This window comes from Peromyscus maniculatus, chromosome 20, assembly GCF_049852395.1.
Source record: "Peromyscus maniculatus bairdii isolate BWxNUB_F1_BW_parent chromosome 20, HU_Pman_BW_mat_3.1, whole genome shotgun sequence".
Taxonomy (NCBI): Eukaryota; Metazoa; Chordata; class Mammalia; order Rodentia; family Cricetidae; genus Peromyscus; species Peromyscus maniculatus.
Window position 1 is genome coordinate 36,371,071 of NC_134871.1, and position 17,773 is coordinate 36,388,843.

At 47.1% G+C, this 17,773-nt stretch overlaps 1 protein-coding gene across 1 annotated transcript in view; it reads left to right on the forward strand.

Annotated features, from left to right (window-relative positions):
• Tg (thyroglobulin) overlaps positions 1–17,773 on the forward strand; it is a 186,485-nt gene that overhangs the window by 62,448 nt on the left and 106,264 nt on the right. The window contains exons 27-34 of the mRNA XM_076556000.1: positions 2,290–2,457; positions 7,159–7,224; positions 7,668–7,748; positions 9,193–9,330; positions 10,821–10,997; positions 11,739–11,850; positions 13,363–13,442; positions 14,147–14,290. Of these exons, the coding sequence (XP_076412115.1) occupies positions 2,290–2,457; positions 7,159–7,224; positions 7,668–7,748; positions 9,193–9,330; positions 10,821–10,997; positions 11,739–11,850; positions 13,363–13,442; positions 14,147–14,290 (966 nt within the window). The remainder of the gene's footprint in view (positions 1–2,289; positions 2,458–7,158; positions 7,225–7,667; positions 7,749–9,192; positions 9,331–10,820; positions 10,998–11,738; positions 11,851–13,362; positions 13,443–14,146; positions 14,291–17,773) is intronic.

The following is a 17,773-nucleotide window of genomic DNA, read 5'->3' on the forward strand; positions in this document are numbered from 1 at the left end:
CATCAGAAGCCAGTGGAGTGGCAGCAGCTCCTGGTAGCATAGGAAGTTGTCGGACTAGGGCTGGGGAGGTGGCTCAGTGGTTAGAACATTTGTCGTGTACTCATATGGCTCTGGGTTCCATCACCAGCACCACATATAGCTAGGTTTGGAGGTGTACACCTGTAATCCTACTACGAAAGAGGTGGAGGAAGGGAGGTCAGAAGTTCAAGGTGACTGAGTTAGAGAGCGGCCTAGGACATACTAGACCCTGTCTCAAGTTTTTTTTTTTTTTTTTTTAAGAAGTTTTGAGGGCAGGTGAGAATTCTGGGGAGACAGAAGGTGGTGGGTGAGAAGATACACAGAGTGCCAGACCCTAGTGAATACCTGAAAGAAAGGTAGAGCTACTAGGCAGGAAGGAAGAGATCCAGGACTTCTCAAGGTAACCAGACCAGGGGGGGTAGGAGACACAGGGAGCCCTGACAGTCCCTTATGCTTCTGAAAGCCCAAGTAAACAAACAACCACTGGAAGATGCCCTGCTGAGCTCACTGTGGTCAGCAGTGCGAAGAATGAAACTGTTTTTTTTTTTTTTCACTGAAACAGAGTCTTGCGCATCCCAAGTTGAAATTTACTAAGTAGCTGAGGATGCCTTTGAACTTGTGACCTTCCTCTTCGCACCTCTTCAGTGCTGGTATTACAGGCATGCTTCAGCATGCTTGTAGCATGTATGGTACTAGGGATTGGCCCTTGCTCTTTATGCATGCCCAACAAGTAGTCTGCTAACAAAGCTACATCCTCAGGCCCAGGATAAGACAGTTTTGTTGAAAAGATCCTTAGAACAACTTGGTTCCTAACTGTCTGTCTGGCGTCAGCCCCATGATTATACAATGTGGGTTCATGTTAGTGTTTAGATGGGCAAATCATTAAGTGCCCCCCCCACACACACACACACATGTGCATCAACACATGTCTTTCTTCATCCCCATGTTTGGAAAGTCTGCCTTCAGAGCCAGGATGCCTCCTTGAATAAACATATCTTCTGTGGGTGCCACCGTCGCTCCAGATGCTGTGTGACTCACCAGACCATGTGATCCTTCCATGTGGAAACACTGACTTCATTTTCTCTAGGATCATATATGAAGGATCATTTTGTTCTGGGGAGCAGTGAGCCTTCCAAACCCCGTTTGCCACGACCCTGTGGTTGGCAGCCTGCTTGCTGTTCCCTCCAAGGCTAACTAGTGAGCTGTGAATTACCCTGAACCCAGCTTCTTACCCACCCCTTACCCTCAAATGCTCTGCCAGAATGTGGGCCCTTGGGGCATGCCTAAACCATCTGGCTGTCCTTCCAGACTCATCCGGGACAGTGGGTGGTTGGGAGTTTTAATTTAGAGGGCTTTGGCTAGACGTGCTGAGGTCTGGAGACAGAATCCCGCTGCATCCTCTCCCACAGCCTGCAAAGTCATTTGGCTTTCTTTTTAAATCCCTCCTATCCCCCTCCCCTCCTAACCAACCCTCACCAAAGCTGTCTGCCAGCAGCCTCCAACCTCCCCTGGCTTCCTACCTCCGGCTCCCAATGGCTGGCTGTATTTTCAATAGGGAGTAGGTAGTAACGATTCATGAGGCTCTAAGCTTGCATTGAAGTGGGGGCTACTGGGAAGAGGGACTCGGGAACTCCCATGACCTCAAGTGTCACTGAAGCTGGAGGGTGTGACCAGCAAGTACCTGGTCCCTACCACAGGAACATGCAGTGCTAGTAGAGGAAGCTGTGTGGTTTCCTTTTGACCTGGGGGTCGGGGAGACAAGGGGACAAGTCTCTGCATTAAGTCTATTCTCTCTCTCTCTCTCTCTCTCTCTCTCTCTCTCTCTCTCTCTCTCTCTCTCTCCCCACTCCTTGATGGGGCTCCTGCTGCCTCCACCCTTTCACTATTGCTCAGAGACTAGAAAAAGAAACAAAACACTTCTCCTTTTGTGGTGTCTCAGTCTCCCCCTCTGTGAAATTAGAGTATCTAATGAGGTCAGTGACCCTTAAATCTGGCTCTACACCAGATTCTTCCGTGTGCTCCTTGTGAACATTGACTCTCCAGTGCTATCTCAACCCCCATGTGACCCCATGATAAAGTCCACGGCTGGTGCACTATATCAGTGCGACATAAGAGGACCTCTGAGGCCATCTTTGGAAAGGGATTGGAAAGCAGGCTCTGGCACCCCGGTGTCCCTGTCCCATCCTTGGGCATTGATCAGGCTCTCAGAACACAGGCAGGCTATGCAGGGCCCTGGCGGTTTCCTTCACACTGGTCTCTCCTCTTTGACAGGGCCCACTGTCTGTGGACTTCTCAGCTCTCCCGACATTCTGGTTTGCCACATCAGTGACTGGAGGGGTACCTCTGATTCTCAGGCCAATGCTACATGTGCTGGGATGACATATGACCAGGGGAACCGCCAGCTGGCCTTGACGGTGGGAGGCCAAGAGTTCCTGCAGGGTAAGCTTCTACAGTTCACCATATTTCTAAGTTCTGCTTCCCACCAGTGGGGTGCTCTGCTAACTTCTTAGGTGCAGTTCTGTACCCCGTGACCTTATAGCCCTCTTCAGCTACAAAACTCCCAGGGCACAGGCATATCCTCCTTATGCTGACCTCGTATCCTCCAGACTACGTAGGGTCCATTTATAGTCCAGAAGGAAATGGCACTCATGATATTGCACAGAAAATTACTGGCTGATCTCAGTGTTATCCCACCAAAACGTTGAGTTGATTTAGCTCTCAAAGCTAGCTGGGGCCAAGATCCCTCGGGAATCTAGCATGCCTGGCTGATGGCTAATCAGCCCTGGGCCAACTGGGGCCAGGCCTGCTCCTGCTGGCTTCATCCTCCTTGGGATGAGTGTGTTCTTTTCCTGCAGGTGGAGGAAGCAGGACAGAATAAGGAAGAAGTGCAAAACCTCTGAAAGTCCAGACACACTCATCTCCATCTCATTTTGGTGCATAAACAAACCACATGGGGAAACCAGAAGCCAAAAGACGGGAAATACTGTTCCATCAGTGGGAAGGTGTTGCAAAGTCTCATGTAGATTATCTAAAAATAAGTAAGGTGGAGGACGACAGTGAGATACCCCGGGCCTTCTCCCTGGGAAGTTAAGAGCCTCAGTGTTGCACCTAATGCCCTGCCGTTCTAATTACAGGAGTACAGGGATAGGCCTGTCACAGGTAGGGGTGTGCAGTGAGCAGAAAACTGCCAAGACTGGGGTGTTCCCCTCTCCTATGTACTGAAGCTCTTTGTCCTTTTCTATAAGATATGTAAACATTAGAGACAGCAGGCTGACCCGTCAACCTACGGGAATGGCTGCTGAGCTGCCAAGGTCTCCCTGTGCCCGTCAGAACTCCTTTCTGCCTTCTTGCCTGGCTGTCCCTCTTAGCAAGCTCCAGAGAGAGAAAAGGGCTTTATTTTCTGGCCTAAACTGGCCCTGGCCAGGCTAGTGCTGCTCACAAGGTCAGGCAGGCACAGCAGGGCCCATGTCACCCAGAACTGGTTAGACGTGCAAAGTCTCAGGCCCCCATGCCCAGGAGGGCTAGGAATCTGTTTTCTGAGAAGTAGTTCCAATAATGTTTAAACCTGTTGCCTGCTAGGTTGGCAGAGAGCATAGCGATGTCATAGAAACAGAATACTTCATTGGATTGTTAGGCCCCAGAGCGGCAAGACTGTGGGACCTGCACATGTACACAGTGGTTCCCGAAATGCACTGCGGCTGTGGTCTTGCGCATCTTCCAGCTGAAGGGAAGCAGGCACATGGGACTTAGGCCACTTCCTAACGAGGCTTTGACTGAAACAGGCACCGGATATCTTAGCCACTCCAATACTGGCAGGCACACAGGGGGAGTTTGGGACGATATTGCGTCTTTAAAAAAAAAACAAAAACAAAAACAAAAAACTTGTACTGATACCAAGGCCAATTTATGGTATGTATGCTGTTCTTTGGAGGATTATTCATGCCTCACTAATTCTTGGACTCGTGACATAGAGCATAAAATCCAGCGTAGAAAACACAGGCGATCTAGATGGCACACACGACCAAAGCCTGGAAATACACGCCAGTCTCTGGCAGAATTCCAGAGAGCCTAAGTAGCTTCTTTGGGGATAAACAGAATCAAACAGCTTATTTGTGGGATGGCTGCCTCACAGATGGTCTTCATTACTCTGAGAGGCACCCAGGGTGAAAACAGGCATTTCAGGAAAGACATGTGATGAACTGGCAGCAGTAAGTCAGTGACCTGCTTCTGCCAGAACATGTGCTTGGTGTGTGTGCCCAAGGAGCCAGGAATGTGCCCTGGCCTGGCCTCCCTGCAAAGGAGTGACAATAAAGGGCCTTGGAAGGATTTACTGTATGTGAATCTGTGTGTGTGTGTGTGTGTGTGTGTGTGTGTGTGTGTGTGTGTGTGTGTGTGTGTGTTGTAGGGCTTTCTTATTGAAGTGGTAGCCTTCTGATCAATCTGTATATAAGACAACCTTTGGTTTATAACTCCCAGAGCCACACCTCAGGCTGCCCTGATGTCCCTTTTAATGAAGCATCTTTTCAAACAAAAACAACAAACTCTATCTCCGTCCAAGTTCACTGAGGGTCAGCCTCTTCCTTCTCATTTCACAATTTCACAGAGGCTGGTTGAATTGTAGAGCTGGCAGAGCCATGGACCAAACCCCACTGTGAACGCTTGTTCAGTGCTGGGCCTGCCCAGGCCACTGTCTTTCCAGTTCGAAGGAGAATTATGATGACGGTCCTGGGGACTGCTTGGAGGGTTGAAGGAGAAGGCATGGCAGGAGGCACACAGAGGCAAGGTGCTGCAGGGATTGTTTGCATTCCACATTCCTTTGGTTGAGCCTCGAATTCTCCCCATAGTTCCATAATCTTCTTCAAGCACTTAGCCACCCCGAGCCTCAGGGTGCCCCTCTGTGAAGTGTGAACACTTTCTGCTATGGAACGAAGTGCCAGCACGCTGTACAGGCAGCAAGAAAACGGCTTTGTTTTCCAAGTTCCAACTATCCGGTCCTTTACCTGTGTGTCCCACGGCAACCCTCACCAGGGCGGATTGCTTCTGTTTCTCAGCAAGCTGCTGATGTCAGAGTGGAGTCGAGCAGAGACCCGGGCCTGGGTAAGGCAGGCTTAGACCTGTATTGGAAAGCTAATGTGGGTAGGCTCCCAGCTGTAGGAAACTCCAGCTCAGTAGAATCCCTGACCTTCAAACAGGAAGCTCACCAAAGTCCGATTTGCATTATAGTTGTCATGATCCTTTGCATCACCTGCTGGGACGAACTTGACCCAGATAGTGCACTGCAGAACAGAATGTTTCTGTACTACTCACTAATACCATAACTACGGCTCAACTTTTGAACCCCCAAGTGACTGTGCGTTCTCCCCACCCTGCCCCCCTACGGCCACTTTCAACTACCGTGGTACCACATCTGATTTCCTGACAGCAGAAAATGCTCTCAAGTCATGTGTGGTTACAGAAGCCAATTCTTTGGCACCTCTGATAACTAAGAATTCCTCCTCTCAGATGTCACTGCAAAGCCTCACTCCTGAACTCGGTGAGAATGCCAGCTCACAGTGAGTCCTGCTTCAAAGATGGCAAAGGAGAGATATTTAAAAAGTCTCCTGGCGAAAAGAGCAGAGGGATCAGGAAGGAATGGTGTGACCAGCCAGGAGTTGGTGGCAGTCTTCACATGATGTCACCATAGCTCTGTGATGTATCCTTCACAACAAAAACCCACCAGGCACATAGGAGGCAGCAGGCTAAGTGCTGGGTACAAAGATTGCAAAAGTTTCCATTGTCAAGGCCAAGGAGCTTCCCAGCTAGCTGAGGTGATGGATGTGGGCATCACTAAAGCACAGGGCTGCAGTTTGCCATCTTCTTAGACTGAGGATTGTCGACCTGGCAATGCTCGAATAGCCCCCCCACCACTCACCCCTTGCAGTTTCTAGAAACTAGCTAGGTCAGAGATCCCTTAAGCCATCTACAGCTGACTTCTGGTGCCCACAGCCAGAATAAATAAACAAATAAATACACCACCAACTCACAGATCACCAAGAGATGATTTGGTACAGTCTGACCCGGCAGCAGGTGTACACAGGACGTTTCCCCCTCAAGCTATCAGGGGTGTGTGCCAGGTGAGAGTGCTGGACTTCTGCCTGGACTCTGTCTGAGACTGAGCAGGGGAAAATGAGGAACACCACCATGAGCGTATGAGAAATCTAGCGCCAGGGAAGGAGAATTTGCCCGAGAAGAGAGGGAACTAGCTGGAGTGAGGAGGGGAGAGAAATGGGGAAAAGGAAAGGATATGTGAAGCATTATCATAGTCAAAGTAGATGGTAAATGTCATTTTTATAAATTTATATATTTATAGAGCCCATCACTGCGTATAATGAATATGTGCCAGTAAAAAATTTAAAGACTAGTTAATAACATTAACAATACATTAAGTAAGAAAAGTTGCCAGTGATTGAATAAGTATCAGATGTGAAGGACCTAGAAGATAACTTCTGTAGAGTATTGCCATCATTCAGTTCCTAGCCCCATATAGTTTTTACATTTATTGATTTATGTATTTGGTGTGTGTGTGAGAGAGAGAGTGTGTGTGCACGTGTGTTGTGCATGTTGTGCGTGCATGTGGATATTGCATGGGCACACATGCCAACATGTGCATGTGAGGTCCGAGGACAACTTGACTGGGTTAGTTCTCTCCTTCTACCATGTGGGGTCTGGGGAATCAAACTGAGGACATCAGCCTTGGTGACATGTGACCTTACCCCTACTCTGCTGACCCAGCTTCATTAAGGAGGTTGGAATCTCAGCAGTGTTGGATGTCAGGAAATACCCACAATGGGACCTCCTAAAAACCTTATTTTCTTTAAGCCATCCCTGAACTGCTTTGCTCATGCTCACATGTTGCAGGTTTGTGACCCTCCACACATTAGTCTTTTGGTTTCCTGAGCTGGATCTCTGAAGTCTGACCAGCATTGGTTTTTGTACCCAAGTATTGGAATGGTACTCCATGGGGGGCTTTGAGGGACTCTGTGGAGAACAGAGTTAAGCCAGCAACATCTTGAGTGGGTGGGGGGTGATGAGACAATTGTAAATGTGGGTAATCAGTGAGAGCAAGCACCAACAGACTCATCAAATGGCAATCCTCTGCAGGTCTGACACTCTTGGAGGGCACTCAAGACGCCTTTACCAGCTTCCAGCAGGTTTACCTCTGGAAAGGTGAGCTCCTAGGTGGGGAAGCAGGGGTGACAGACAGTGGCTTCCTTGATTTGGTCCCCAGTTTGTATCCATCCACAAGGCACTCTGCTCCCAGTGGGAAATGAAATGCAGACCTATGTTCTGTGGGCATGCTTTCTACAGAACAGAAGGGCTCCCATTCTTCATCAGAAGAGACACGTAGTCTAAAAGAATGCCATGTGGAAAGCCTCCAAAAGATGGAGCAGGCAGGGAATGTTTGGTTCTAGGGATATGGAGTTCACTGCTATAGACTGCCTTTGTCACCAGAGTGGGCTGGTGTAAACCTCAGGAAGCATTGGCCCCAGGGAACTTGGCCCCATGGCTGGATCGATCCCTACCTCTTGTTGATTTCCTGGTTGTGGGATGGCAGGATTGCTGTGTGGCTTGCCTCATCATTACTGGTGATTTTGTTTTCTTCTTCCTAGATTCTGACATGGCATCTCGGCCAGAGTCCATGGGATGTGGAAGGAATGTGGTACAAAGGGTAAACTCTCCATCAGAAGCAGGTATTGACTCTAGAGAGTTTAAACAATTGGGTCCTGGCTATGGAGACAAGATTGTGGCAGCCAAGGTCTAATCAATGAATAGGCCTCTTATTCTGAAGCTTTGGAGCAGTGAATCTCAACCTTCATAATGTTGTGACCCTTTAATACAGTTCCTCATGTTTTGGTGACCCCAACCATAAAATTACTTTGTTGCTACTTCATAACTGTAATTTTGTTACTGTTATGAATTGCAATGTAAATATCCGATATGCAGGATATCTGATACATGCCCCAAGGGAGTTGTGACCCACAAGTTGAGAACCTCTGAGAGCCTCACAAAACACCAAATTATGCCTCTAGTCTAATTACCTACTCATGAATACAGAGACTCCTGACATGGGCAAGAAGAACAGAATGTAAGGAGGCTTCATTGCCCATTCCCAATGTTGCAGAAGCAAAAACAAACACAAGAACTGTAGCAGGAGAAATTGCCTGCTTAAAGAGCAGAATTTGACAGAGCATGCCCACACTCCAGCATGTCAACCCCGTAGGGCCTAGGGGAAAAAAATGTTAGTGTTTGTCAGAAATTATCAACCCTATCAAAATGAGCAGTCTGTAAGGATTCATGGCAGGCAGGGAATGAGTTCATCCAGACATGAGGTGGGGTTGTGCATGGGAAAGGTGTGAGAACACCTTGCCTCCAGAAACTATAGTTTTTCTCTAAGGTGGCACTAAGAACCAGGAAGAATGGGAGGAAGAGAAAAGTAGAGAGAGATAAAGGGGAAGTCTTAGCCTACTCAGTGCTGCGGTAACAACAGTCCAGACTAGGTGACTTATAATGAATACCGTGTATTTGGCTTCTAACTCTGAAGGCTGGCAAATTCAGGATTGAAAAGCTGCATCTGCTACAGGCCTTCCACTGTGCAATAACATGATAGAAGGTACCAAAGGGGGTTTAAGACAGCAAAAGGGAACCCAGCTTGCTTTCATAGCCCACCTTTGCAGGATGACAACCTGCCCACTGTGTGCTGGATTCAGAGACTGAATTCCAGCATGATGTAGTAAACAGGAATGTGGCCAGCTGAAAGTTTCAGAGAGAAGAACCTGGTGATGTGGCTGCTGTGATTGGCTCAGCTATGTCACATGAGGCCACCCAAGCATGGACTGAAATCTCAGGAGAAAGCCCTCCCTGCCTTGGGTAGAAAGGTGGACCAGGGGGGCTCCTAAGGTTTCTTTCAAACCAAAATTCTGGGTTTCACAACTGCATGATTTTTGCATTTTCCTAAGACCTTCTGAACCCCTTTTGTCTGACCAGATCCACACCCTGTCATTTCTAGCCCTGCTCTGACCTCAGGTCATCTAAGAATGTTTTTGACAGTGTCTCTGGTCTGTCCCCAAGTCTGCTTCTGTCTGTTTCATGCTTGCTGTAGAGATGAAGGGAGCTGACCCCCTCCTTCTTTTTCAGGTGTGGCAACAGACCTTTTCCTCCCTGTGGACACTACCCAGGTCATTGTCAATGCAAGCCATTCATTGCCCAGCCAGCAGAACTGGCTCTTCACACACCTGTTTTCAGCAGAGCAGGCAAAACTGTGGTGTCTTTCTCGTGAGTATCCTTAGATGGAAGCCTTCTTCTAGACATTGGTTCAACAACTCCTAAGATATAGACAGGTTCAAATTTATGGGCATAACTTAGGAGTCACTACACTCTTAGTATAAAGATGGGGCTTTGTTGCAAATATTTCTTTACACTATGTGAAGATATGTCACTGTGATTGATTTAATAAAGAGCAGAGTCACCATTAGCTAGGCAGGAAGAGGTTAAGTAGGACTTCTGGGGACAGAGAGGACTCAAAAAGGAAGAAAGGCAAAGTGGTCAGCCAGATGCAGAGAGAGCAAGATATGCAAGAAAAGAGGTAAAATCCAAGAGCCATGTGACAGTACATAGATGAATAGAAATGAGTTAATTTAAGTTGTTAGAGCTAATTAGAAATAAGCCTAAGCTATAGGCCAAGCTTTCATAATTAATAATAAATCTCCATGTCGTTTTTTTTTTTTTTTTTTTTTTTGTGAGCTGATGTCTCAAAGAAAAATCCAGCTATAGGGCTTAATCCCAGCCTTCAAGAAGCTCACAGTGAAAGTAGTGTCTGCTCAGCAATGAGAACCTAGTATTCACTCATCCATCCATCCATCTGGCCATCCATCTGTCCATCCATCCATCCATCCATCCATCCATCCATCCATCCATCCATCCATCCATCCACCCACCCATCTATCCAATGTTGAATATTCATTATTTCTAGAACTTATATTTGACTTTGTTGATGAAAACCAAAGCAGAATCAGCCATGACCTTTTCCTTAAAGTAGTTCACATGTATCTTTGGTAAGACTGATATGTAGGGAACAGAGTGTTCATATACAAAGACCTGGGTCTCTGGTCTGCTGACTCCCTGTGCTTCTGAGAGACCATGGGTAGAGCCACTGAACTTTCATCCTGGTGTCTCCTGTATTGCTGATTTTGTTTCTGACCTCTCATTTCACTTTGGCTCTGCCTGGACTCGAGCCACAATAACACCTGTTTTCCCACTTCATAGATCCCCATTGTTTTTGTTTAGGCCTTCCTGACTATCATGGGTGCATTAGTATTTTACCAACTTGACACAAGTTACGGTCAGCTGAGGGAAGGGTACCTCAATTAAGAAAATACCTCCATCAGATGGCTGGTAGACAAGTCTATGGGACATTTTCTTGATTAACGATAGATGTGGGAGAACCCAGCCCATTGTGGGTGGTGCCATCTCTGGGCAGGTGGTCCTGGGCTGTATAAAAAGCAGGCTGATCAAAGCATGGGGAGTAAGCCAGTGAGCATCACGCCCCCCCCCCATGGCCTGTGCATCAGCTCCTGCCTTGAGTTCCCTTCCTGATAGACAGGAATCTGTAAGGTGAAATAAACCCTCCCCCCACCAGGCCACATGTGGTTATGGCGATTACCACAGCAATAGAAAGCAAACTAGAGCACTGGAAGAATCCCCAGACATTTCTACCCACTTACGGCCTTGCATGGACTAAACACGGACTGCCTTCTTGCCTCTAGGGTGTGCCCAGGAGCCCACTTTCTGTCAACTTGCAGACATAACAGAGACCACACCTTTGTATTTCACCTGCTCCCTCTACCCAGAAGCCCAAGTCTGTGACAACGTCCTGGAATCTAATGCCAAGAACTGCAGCCAGATTCTGCCCCACCAACCAAAGGCCCTCTTCCGGAAGAAAGGTAAGCACTGTGGCCTTCATGGGCTGGGTACCTGATAGGCCACCACTCTGCAGGTTCAGAAACAGTGAGGTTAATTTCTTTTTCTCTTTAAAAGTAATATTCTTGATTTTTTTTTATTGAGAGATTTTTCTGTTCATTTTACACACCAACCACAGATTCCCCTGTCCTCCCTCCTCCCACTCCCTAGCCTTCCCCCCCAACCCACCCCCCATTCCCACCTCCTCCAAGACAAGGTCTCCCCTGGGGAGTCAGCAGAGCCTGGTATATTCAGTTGAGGCAGGTCCAAGCCCCTCCTCCCTGCACCAAGGCTGCACAAAGTGTCTCAGCATAGGTCCTAGGTTCCAAAAAGCCGGCTCATGAGACCATGAATTTTTTAAAGAGAGCAAGGAGAGATGCATGGAAGGGATGCATCTTGCATGTAGTCCTGGGTTCCATTCCAAGTACCTATACTAGTGGTTCATACTTGTAATCCTAGAACTTGAGAGATAGAGGCAGGAGGATCAGAAGCTCAAAGACATCCTTGGCTCTACATTGAATTCAAGGCTAGCTTAGGCTACACACGGACCCTATCTAAAAAAACCAACCAAACAAACAGAATATTCCAAGTCTTATTCTAGGGAGCTTTGGGTGCAAATGTATTAGTTTAATGTGCCGTCTTCCTGGAAGTTCAGCCTGGGTTTTATTCATTGTCCCCATATTTGCAAAAGTATAATAAATTTTATTTCTTTTCCCTCTGTGCAGTTGTGCTGAACGATCGAGTGAAGAACTTTTATACTCGCTTGCCATTCCAAAAGCTCACAGGGATTTCCATCAGAGACAAAATCCCTATGTCTGGGAAATCCATTTCCAACGGGTAAGTGGCCAAGTTCTACCTCAACGCTTATTAAGACTCCTTGGCTTCTACGAATAGGTGGTGTCTCAGCCTTTAAAGGAGAAGCATAACAATGATCCAACCCAAAGCTAAGGGTGTAGGAGATAGCCAGATCAGAAATACTCGATGAAGGCAAATGACATATTAAATACAACATTCGGCTCTGAACTGCAGTTTGCTGAGGGAGATCAGATGTACTAAGCAGTCTTGTCAGTTAATAAAAGTGATCAAGATGGTAATAAACTTGCTCCTCAGAGCCTCTAGGAGTTGTGTTCAGAGTCTGGAAAGCAAACAGAATTTTTAACATACCCTCAGCCTATAAGAATTCTTCGCTTATTACCTCTACAACCTATGCTGTTATTTTTTCATTGGCTTTTTTGTTCGTTGTTCTAACTGGAGATGAGCTTTCTCTCAGCACACTCCATGGACCTCACTCTTCAGAATCTCCAAGTGTGCTATTGCCTAACCACATTCCTGGGCCTTCCCTGGGCCTTCTGAATTTGAGGTCCTGGGATGGGACTCAAGAGTCAAAATTTTAAGGAAAATCTCCAGTGAGCCTTTTGTATTTCAGCAGTCACTGATCCATGAACTGCTAATCTGTGAAGTGCTGTTAAATTATGGAATTGCATCATGTTGCTGGCATATAAGAGCTGTTTCTGAGAGTGAGGCCCAAAAGATGATACTGGCTGGTTTGTCTTGAGATCCAGCTGGACATCACCTTCTTACGGGAGGGAATACAAGCTAGATGTCACCATACTGGGAGAGGGGATAGAAATCAGACATCTCTTTGTTGGATGTCACCATGCTGAGCCTGGTACTGGGACAGGGACTGGTGGGGCAGAGGTTGAGGTCATAGTCAAGGCTGGAGCTTAACTGGACTTTCAAAAAGAAAGGGAAGCAGTAGGTAGGCAGGTGAATGGCTGGCCAGCAATCTAGAGCAGAGAAAGTCAGAGATGACTTACCAGCTTCAGGGAAGAGATACAGCCTGAACTGGAGAAGATACCCAGCAGATACAAATTTCAACACTGGGATAAGACTTGGATTCAGGAAAGAACAGCAAGAATGTGACAGGATCCCCATACCAGAAAGGACCAAGCAATTAAGCAAGCTCTCAGGAGTTGGGAACAAGTGATCAGATCAAGATATGAGATCAAGGCAAGGACTCCAGAGCATTGATTTGAAGGGCTAAAGCCCCTCTGCCATAAATCTGTGGGTGCGGGTCCTGCAGCGACACTAGGTGAATAAACAAGGAAGATCCTGGAGAGGGCTTGAATGAGTGAGTAACTAAATGGAGGACCAGAAGATAACATTCCTGAGAAAAGAGTGGGAATTTGTTTACAGAAATCTAGAATGCCAATGTTGGCCAAAGCACTCACACTTTATGTGCTTCCAGAGAAATTTGATGCCCAAAGTTTGAGTTATTCCACTCATTCTACATAGTAGGTCCCGGGTGCCCATGGTAGGCTTCAGATACATCTTTTCTTCTGACTCTAGGTTCTTTGAGTGTGAGCGGCTCTGTGACAGGGACCCATGCTGCACTGGCTTCGGTTTTCTAAATGTCTCCCAGCTGCAAGGTAAGGGTAATAAAGGGGACAGCCCCCCCACCTCTGGAATATCATCTCAGTGTAGAAACACTCATGCTTGTGATCCTATAGGGTCCTTAGCATCTCCTCAAGAAAAGGAGGATGAGTGATCCTCATGCACAGTAAGGAAATGGGGCTGGGAGGGGTAGGTAGCTCATCAGTATGAAATTATCAGTGTGGCTGTCCTGGTCTATGATCTGTCCACCCCATTTATACATATGTCAATCTGATCCCAGCAAATGTCCCTCCTTGTTTCCAGGCTTCATTTTAAATGGCTTCTGCTGTACTTTCCTAGCTAAACTTTAGATACATCGAGTGATCTGCATCACTCAGTCACTTAATGATGTGATTCTGGACAGTTCACTTATAATCTCTCCAGGCCGGAGCATCCTCATCTGTAAATAGAAACACACATTACTTTCCCCTCCAGGCCCAGTGAAATGATATCCATAGAGCTGACTCACCTCCTATGCATGATTGGCAGGTATTCTGTTAGGAGCAGCTACCTCCATTCCTGGACTCACGGGGCTATAGCTCTTAAATAGAGGAGCTGGGTCTGTAGGGATGGCTAAGTCCCTACCTAGAATACAGTACCAAATCCCAAGCATCTGCTGAGCAATGGCTTGCAGAATCCCTCTGGCTCAGTTCATGTTTCTCCCTGGCTCACTTTTCTGGGCTCCTGGGCTCTCCACCAGGAGGAGAAGTGACCTGCCTGACTCTGAACAGCATGGGGATTCAAACATGCAGTGAGGAGAATGGAGCAACCTGGCACATTTTGGATTGTGGCTCTGAGGACACTGAAGTCCACACCTATCCCTTTGGGTGGTACCAGAAGCCTGGTGAGTAACCTGCTCCTGACTGCTGTGCCTTTTGTAGACTGTTTCTCAATCTTGCCTTAGGATGACATCTCAGAATCAGAAAGATGTTGTCAGAATTCACTGGGTACCAATGACAGAAACTGATTCTGTTTACTTTAAGAAAAAAGAAATGCCTTGGAGACTGTTCATTAAACTAAAGGAAAGATGATCAACGAAGTCTCAGGAAAGATGGAATCAGACCAAATTCCACAGGTGTATTTAGCCACTGTCCGTAGCCAACTTCTTATTTGGTTTGCCAGTCCTTACTGATTGCTTTAGGGGGCTGTTTATTGTATCCTATAGAAGCTTTGCATTCAGGATCAGGTTAGCCAACATGTTCTATGAATATCCCCACTGAGGAAGGGACAGGTTGAGTGACAGTCTCAGCTAATCCAGAACTACTAGAAGAAAGGGAGCTAAGGTCCTGTCACTGGCCAGGCAGCAAAGTCAACAGCTGTCCTTGCTGCCATGATCCCTCGGGTTCCTCACTCTGTCAGGATGATGTAATACATGGCAGTGTCAGGGAAGGAAGAGGGTAGCCTCTGTATGCTTTTATGCACTTGAGTTAAAATTTCAGGAGAGGACAGCCTGAGCCCTGTGTGGTTCATGAAGGCAAGTAGTTACAGCATTTAGATTCCTTTCCAGGTATATTTTATATTTTAGGAGAACAATTGAAATCAATCAAGGAAAGAATGAATGATTTTATGTGTGCTTAGACATAACTATACTGACATGAGCTGTTAGCATCCTCCATTCATCAGGACAGGCTGGTCTTCATAAGACTCATATCACTCTTTAGATTCTGTCAGTGGGACAAGTGGCTGAGCCTCTGGGTTCCATCCATCTCGGTTCTGGGTGTTTATGGTGTGGATGACTGCATGGAAACTAGAAGAGACTATCCATCTACTTGTGTCCCAGGACTAAACTTACGAAGATGTCTCAGAGATGAAAAAAATGTCTCAGGAAGTAACAGAGAGACTTAGAAGAGGATCAGTGTTCCCCAACCTGTCTCATGGTGGTTCACTTCCAGTCGTGAGTGAATCTGGACAGTGCTGGCCATTCTTGACCCTTCCCTAGAAACTAGAGTTATGTAACAGAAGACTTAGAGAAGTGGAACTTTGCTCTCTACACTCTTCCTACCGTAACCCACCCTTTGTCTGTCTATTTTGGGCAATGAGGGAAAACTGGCATTCTCCCTGTTCCTGCTGTGTGTCAGGCACATACTAGGTCTGTGTGAGCCATTCCATTTCACCTCATGGGAGCTCAGTGGAGTGGACATCACTTCCTCCATTTCCATATGCAACAAATGAGGCTGACAGTGGATGATGCTGGCCCACTCCACGTGGCTATTAAGAAGCAGCCAAGTTGAAATCCCAGATCTGATGGCCCACAGCTTCCCCTGTCCCCATTTGGATAACTTCTGGCAGGCTACCTAGTGAGTGGTTCTTAAAAACTCCAGACACCTTTCCTGGCTGGGTCTTCCCAGTTCTAGTAACTGACAAGCAACGGATTCATTGGAAAAGGCTAGTATAATACCAGACCGGCTGCTCCTGGAGTGGTCTCTCTAATCTAGGCCATGTGGGAACTAAAGGGTACATAGTTTGGTTTCCTTGGTCTTGCTCATGTACCTATACACCCTTCAGCTTCGTGGCAGTTAGTCTGGACATGATTATCTCCTGCTTGGACAGAATAATCTTCCTGCTTGGGACTATTTTCTACACCCAGTGTCTTGAGTTTAGGTTGCTCTGTTGGATTTTTCTTTCAACAGCTTGAATTGTTTTAGAAAAAAATGGGAGTTGTATAATGAAATTGCCTCTGTGGGCTTATATTTCAAGGGATTTTTTTCCAGAGACATTTCTAGCCTTGACCTTGAGGGCCAGGGAGGAGAGGAGCCTGCTTGCCTAATACATTAGTTCTGAAGGACCCCCATGGACAGCTGCAATCCTCAAGCTGCTACAGAGCCATGCTCACCCCAGAACCTCCTTTTTGTCTGTCCTCTGACCTCCTCACCCCACCGGCATCTGGAAAATGCCGCTTTCCATTTTCATTTGACTGTGGAAGAGTTGGACGGGAAGAAGCTTCAGCAGTAGTTCATTTGTTCAGAATGCGATGGAAGTCAGTCCAAGCTGTTTCAACATCTTGACAGGGGCTGGCAAGACAGGAACCCAAGGTGCTCCTGGTTCCAACAGGTCCCAGCCGCTCTGTTCCTTTTCATCTGACTGCCTAGAGTGCTAGTGTCTTCCAACACACACTCTGTGACTCAGGGGAGGGACTCAGGAATCCTGACCAGAAGCAGCATGGCAGAGAATGAAAATTCATATCAGGGCTGTCACTCAACAGCAAATCCTGCCCACGTGTCAGCAAGTCTTATCCCAGTGTAGAAGCCTCTAGTGCGACAGCCTGGCCTCTGTTTGTGAGGCTCTGGAGGCCAGCGCTTTGCAAGCACTATCTCATTGTATCCTTATTTCCCTCAGAGGAGAAACAAGAGGTGCAGGGAGACTCAAGGGTACACAGCAGGGTGATGACAAGCCTGTGACCTGGGTCATTTTACCTCTAAGTTGCTAGGTCGCATGGCAGAGTGTGAATGGTCCCTATTTCCTGGTCTCCAGGAGCTCCAAGTCTTAAAGGGAGCTGCAGTTGCTGAGGAGGTAAACCCCTGTTGCTAGGATTCCCACCTTAGGGCTGGACCCTTCAAAACTTCACTAGGTATTTGTGCTGATGTATTGTGGTGGCCATTGAGGAATGGGAGAAGAACAAACCATGGCTATTTTTCACAGGTACAGCCTAGAGAGGCCAGAGTGAGCATGTGTGAGTAATTGTAGCATAGCAGGCCCAGCCTAGAGGAAGTCTGATTATAGAAAGTATTGGCGAATAAGAAATGACTTCTGCTGGGAGCCACACATTTCTGTTGTAGACAATGAAATGTGTCCACCTTCTGGCTTCAAGGGTCATCTCTTAATGTCTCCTGGACCCATTGGCACAGAGCTACTCACACAGGCAAGCTAAACAGTACCTTCTCTCACTGTTCAAATGCAATTAGGAAGAAAGCAAACTTAATCCAACGGCACCTCTTATCTTCCATCTGTGGCTCTGGTATGAATTCCCTTGGCACATACGTGGCTGTGGATATTCTGGTGTGAGGCCCCTTACATGTTTTAGGACAGAGGGAAGAAGACTAGCCGTCAGAGGACACACTGAAAGGGTTCAGGGTAACTCTCCAGGGTAGGGCAATGTCTTTGTCTTTAAGTGGTTTTCCTCAGAAAGGTGTGGGCAAGTCTTAAGACCACAGCATCATTGCTTCCCAAGATCTAGACAGAGAAAACAAGCCTACCTTAAGAAGCCTGGCTGAATAATATCTTTCTTCTCTCAGTTGACTACACCAACTAGCCCCAAACCATCTCTTGACTCATGCTATATTTTTTGAAACATATTCTCTATCTGTGCCCTACACGTTCATTTTCTCTT